Consider the following 6,000-nt stretch of genomic DNA (forward strand, 5'->3'; position numbering starts at 1 on the left):
TTATATAGAGCCGCGATCACATGAAGAAGAGACGTGTGAGAATTATATAGAGCCGCGATCACATGAAGAAGAGACGTGTGAGGATTATATAGAGCCACGATCACATGAAGAAGAAGAGACGTATGAGGATTATATAGAGCCGCGATCACATGAAGAAGAAGAGACGTGTGAGGATTATATAGAGCCGCGATCACATGAAGAAGAGACGTGTGAGGATTATATAGAGCCACGATCACATGAAGAAGAGACGTGTGAGGATTATATAGAGCCACGATCACATGAAGAAGAAGAGACGTGTGAGGATTATATAGAGCCGCGATCACATGAAGAACAAGAGACGTGTGAGGATTATATAGAGCCACGATCACATGAAGAAGAAGAGATGTGTGAGGATTATATAGAGCCGCGATCACATGAAGAACAAGAGACGTGTGAGGATTATATAGAGCCACGATCACATGAAGAAGAAGAGATGTGTGAGGATTATATAGAGCCACGATCACATGAAGAAGAGACGTGTGAGGATTATATAGAGCCACGATCACATGAAGAAGAAGAGACGTGTGAGGATTATATAGAGCCGCGATCACATGAAGAACAAGAGACGTGTGAGGATTATATAGAGCCACGATCACATGAAGAAGAGACGTGTGAGGATTATATAGAGCCACGATCACATGAAGAAGAGACGTGTGAGGATTATATAGAGCCGCGATCACATGAAGAAGAAGAGACGTGTGAGGATTATATAGAGCCACGATCACATGAAGAAGAGACGTGTGAGGATTATATAGAGCCACGATCACATGAAGAAGAAGAGAAGTGTGAGGATTATATAGAGCCGCGATCACATGAAGAAGAAGAGATGTGTGAGGATTATATAGAGCCACGATCACATGAAGAAGAGACGTGTGAGGATTATATAGAGCCGCGATCACATGAAGAAGAAGAGATGTGTGAGGATTATATAGAGCCACGATCACATGAAGAAGAGACGTGTGAGGATTATATAGAGCCGCGATCACATGAAGAAGAAGAGACGTGTGAGGATTATATAGAGCCGCGATCACATGAAGAAGAAGAGACGTGTGAGGATTATATAGAGCCGCGATCACATGAAGAAGAGACGTGTGAGGATTATATAGAGCCACGATCACATGAAGAAGAGACGTGTGAGGATTATATAGAGCCACGATCACATGAAGAAGAAGAGACGTGTGAGGATTATATAGAGCCACGATCACATGAAGAAGAGACGTGTGAGGATGATATAGAGCCACGATCACATGAAGAAGAGACGTGTGAGGATTATATAGAGCCGCGATCACATGAAGAAGAAGAGATGTGTGAGGATTATATAGAGCCACGATCACATGAAGAAGAGACGTGTGAGGATTATATAGAGCCGCGATCACATGGAGAAGAGACGTGTGAGGATTATATAGAGCCACGATCACATGAAGAAGAAGAGACGTGTGAGGATTATATAGAGCCGCGATCACATGAAGAAGAAGAGACGTGTGAGGATTATATAGAGCCACGATCACATGAAGAAGAAGAGACGTGTGAGGATTATATAGAGCCACGATCACATGAAGAAGAGACGTGTGAGGATTATATAGAGCCACGATCACATGAAGAAGAAGAGACGTGTGAGGATTATATAGAGCCACGATCACATGAAGAAGAGACGTGTGAGGATTATATAGAGCCACGATCACATGAAGAAGAAGAGACGTGTGAGGATTATATAGAGCCACGATCACATGTAGAAGGGACGTGTGAGGATTATATAGAGCCACGATCACATGCAGAAGAGACGTGTGAGGATTATATAGAGCCGTGATCACATGTAGAAGGGACGTGTGCGGATTTTAGGCACATTTTATAGGGTTGTGTTGTGATACAGAATTGTCCGGTGGAGATAATATGTCATCCGTAGACCTCAGGTATTGCACATACTCCGTTTTGAGTTGTGGGTGGAGGTCAGGTGGTTGTCGCTTTGCTGGTAACAATACGTTTCTGTTGTTGGCACGCCGCCTTTCATGGCAGGAAGCTTATATGCCAGTGACCCCCCTCCCCTCATACTTTAACAGTGTTTATTGTAAAATGGCCGTCTGTCTCACGGTTATGGTAACTGGTTACTCATTCACCGGCTGTCTAACTATGTGACTCCCTAAAACTGATTGTTAACCCTGGCACTGCTGGAGAGGATAGTACTAGAGAGGGTGGTAAGGTGTGGGTCCAGAACAGAAGGTGTCATCCGATCCCAAGGTTGGCATGCAGAAATGGAGTCTTTTCCTGACTACAAAGTCTAGCACAGAAAAATCCACCATCTAGGGCACCTCCGCTTGGTAACTTTATTGGTATAGAAAAATTACGTTTCGGCCCCGCAGGTCCTTTATGGAGCCATAAGAAAGGAGAGATGTTGGATTTATCATACTTTGTGAAGGGTGGATTTCCCTGCCGGGCTTTTTGCTCCTAGTTAATATTAGCGAATTCTGCAACTTCTGGTTCTTTTTGCAGTTTTCTTAGTGTTTTGCCGCTTCTTCAACCCTGAAGGGATCAGTTCTCGGCAGGCGTGCAGACTTGGCAGCGCTTTGTTATAATGCTTCCTGTCAGTGAGGAATTTTGCTGATCCCAAACTCCTCCAGGAGATCTTAAAACTCATTAATGGCAAAAATTTGTCGTTGTTATTTTACTTGTGTCGCTAAGAGATTTAACCCCTCAGGGTGAAAATTCACGTCTCATGGAGCAGTTTCCACCAAGTCTGGCGGCAGAGATGAACTCGGATCCGCACGGCCATTAACCATTAATCACGAACAAGTATCGGGGGGAACGGACGAGCGATTCTACTTTCATTGTGCAATAACTGCAAAACCTAATTGTTTTTGAAACATTCCTCCAATATTAATTCGGAAGAGACCGACCCCAGGGACCCATACGGCTCACGGGCTCTGTAACTACAGAAATATGTCCATATGTAGCACAGCTGATTCCGTTAGATGAGAAAACCGACAGATGTAGAAGATCTGACTCTGTAAAATGCAGCAGAGCCGAGAATGAAATGTAGCAGACTAGGCTTGTGGAGACAGTAGAGCAGAATGCCCGATGAGCGAGATGGTCATGACGGATTTACAAAAGTGCAACCTGCCATATGTAGCAGAAAGAGATGTAGAAGGGCTGGAAATGGCGCGTGCGTCCCAGATCCCGAGTGCCAAGGGGGCACCAATAAGCCCCTTTGGTTTACCAAGAGTAAAGACATCAGATCGAATATATGTAGCAGAGCCGACCGTGTGGTCAGGCACATATCATCATCATGACACAGACTTGAAATAAAAACTACTTACTGCGACTTTTCTGTATAATATCCTGGATGATGGGCGTAAAGTTGACCGGTTCCGTCTCGTTTATGTTCATGTCGGCTATGGTCATGTTTTTGAGTTTTCCCAACTCCACATATGGACCCTCGATGGTGAAGTAGCATGGACGATCGTCCTGTTTGTCCACGCTGTACAGCACCATGGCGCGTTTGCTCCAGTTGTAATGCTGGTGGAGCTGGACCACAAACTGCCCCAGCTTCAAATAGATGGGACCCATCCTGGTGGTGAACTTGTACTCCTCAACTTTCTCACCAAACCCATAGGCGCTAGCCCCAGCTGTGATAAGAGGGACCTTCCAGTGACCTGTGAAGCGACCAACCGGGGCGGCCGAATACATGCACCCTGGGCCGATGAACGCTGCTGGTTTGTAGGTGAACTGAAAGTCTACAGCTACCAACGGGGCAGACGCGTCCGAGCATTTTCCATATTTGTTCTCACTGTTTCCGAACACGGGCCAAACATTGAGGTCAGGCAGAAGAGTGGAGTCGTTGTTGATACGTTCGATGGCCAACCTAATGGCAGGTCCGACTCTGGGCAGCGCCCATGGATACTGGGTGTTGGTTTCAGGAAGAACCACGGCCAGCGTCAAATTCTGAACTTCTGTTTGAGAACTGCGGCCGAGGAACCAAATCAACAGCATAGCCGGGACCCAACCTCCTGCCATGACTACAGGGACCTCATGATCCAAATGCTGAAAGATAAGCCTGGGAAGAGCTGGAGCAAGCAAGGTTCCTTCTGGGTTCAGCGGCGCCTATTGCTGCTCCTCGTGTGGCGATACATGCAGACTCCTGTTAATCATCTCCTCATCTGTGTGAGAGCGAAAGGCAGAGAACGTTGCACTCAGCCATTAGATTCTCGCCGCTGGAAGTAACTAGAGGACAGGATCCGTATTATCTGGAGGCTGGCTTCCTTTTTTCCTTCCCCTGACTCAATGACAAAAGGGGTTGTTATCGTTTAAGCCCTGCTTGTTAACCCTTTGCCAACTGCGGGGACAACCCGAAGCATCCAGGTTCCTCTCCCCCTGGCTTCGTCCAACTAGATCTTTCAGCCGAGGCAAATTCACGGGGGGCTTCGCGGAGGAGGCGATACTTCCAGCCCTGAAACTTGGAGGGCACCCAGAATTTTGCTGGGAGAACTGGAACTGAAAGATTTGGCTTTTTTTTTCTCCCCTCTACTAATTGAAACAAATATTTTTATCCGGAGATCCAAGTGATTTTCAAAAAAATGAATATAAATCAAGATGGAAAACGCAATATTCCCAGCAAGTTCTTCTTGGAAAGAGCTATGACCAAAGGACAGGGATGAAGGCTGAAGGAAAGAAGCTGGCAGTCAGGGAGAGCGAGAACGTTCCGAGGAGGTTCCGAGAGGGACACAGGAGGATGAGCAAGAAGAGGAGGATGGAAAGGTGGAGGACGGGAAGAGAGGGATTGTGTAAGACAGAGACAGGTAGCTGGCAGGAGCAGAGTGTGAGAGCGGAGAAGGGAGAACAGAGAAGACAGGGAGGGGGGCACCATAGGGTGTGGTGATAGCGAGAAGCACAAAGTCAGGAAGGTGACAGCAACAAGCAAGAAATGAAGGAAGTACGAAGAAGAGGAAGGAAGGAATCCCTATCACATACTCTACTCAGTGGGGGCAGGAGGGCAACAAAACTCAGAAACGGGAGCAAAAACCATCGAGGAAAGCAAGAAAGAGAGAGAGTATCGCAGAGGAGATAATACAAAGAGTATCACAGAGGAGATAATACAAGTACTATAGAGAGTATCGCAGAGGAGATAATACAAGTACTATAGAGAGTATCGCAGAGGAGATAATACAAGTACTATAGAGAGTATCGCAGAGGAGATAATACAAGTACTATAGAGAGTATCGCAGAGGAGATAATACAAGTACTATAGAGAGTATCGCAGAGGAGATAATACCAGTACTATAGAGAGTATTGCAGAGGAGATAATACAAGTACTATAGAGAGTATCGCAGAGGAGATAATACAAGTACTATAGAGAGTATCGCAGAGGAGATAATACAAAGAGTATCACAGAGGAGATAATACAAGTACTATAGAGAGTATCGCAGAGGAGATAATACAAGTACTATAGAGAGTATCGCAGAGGAGATAATACAAGTACTATAGAGAGTATCGCAGAGGAGATAATACAAGTACTATAGAGAGTATCGCAGAGGAGATAATACCAGTACTATAGAGAGTATTGCAGAGGAGATAATACAAGTACTATAGAGAGTATCGCAGAGGAGATAATACAAGTACTATAGAGAGTATCGCAGAGGAGATAATACAAGTACTATAGAGAGTATCGCAGAGGAGATAATACAAGTACTATAGAGAGTATCACAGAGGAGATAATACAAGTATTATAGAGAGTATCACAGAAGAGATAATACCAGTACTATAGAGAGTATCGCAGAGGAGATAATACCAGTACTATAGAGAGTATCGCAGAGGAGATAATACAAAGAGTATCACAGAGGAGATAATACAAGTACTATAGAGAGTATCGCAGAGGAGATAATACAAGTACTATAGAGAGTATCGCAGAGGAGATAATACCAGTACTATAGAGAGTATCGCAGAGGAGATAATACCAGTACTATAGAGAGT

General features: G+C 45.1%; 1 protein-coding gene across 1 annotated transcript in view; it reads right to left on the reverse strand.

Annotated features, from left to right (window-relative positions):
- The window catches only part of NPR1 (natriuretic peptide receptor 1), a 201,276-nt gene extending 196,325 nt beyond the window's left edge, over positions 1-4,951 (reverse strand). The window contains exon 1 of the mRNA XM_073637366.1: positions 3,351-4,951. Within this exon, the coding sequence (XP_073493467.1) occupies positions 3,351-4,047 (697 nt within the window). The 5' untranslated portion in view covers positions 4,048-4,951. The remainder of the gene's footprint in view (positions 1-3,350) is intronic.
- Positions 4,952-6,000: the final 1,049 nt, after the last annotated feature.

This window comes from Phyllobates terribilis, unplaced genomic scaffold, assembly GCF_046119375.1.
Source record: "Phyllobates terribilis strain yellow unplaced genomic scaffold, ASM4611937v1 Scaffold_6__1_contigs__length_29720123, whole genome shotgun sequence".
NCBI classification, from domain to species: domain Eukaryota; kingdom Metazoa; phylum Chordata; class Amphibia; order Anura; family Dendrobatidae; genus Phyllobates; species Phyllobates terribilis.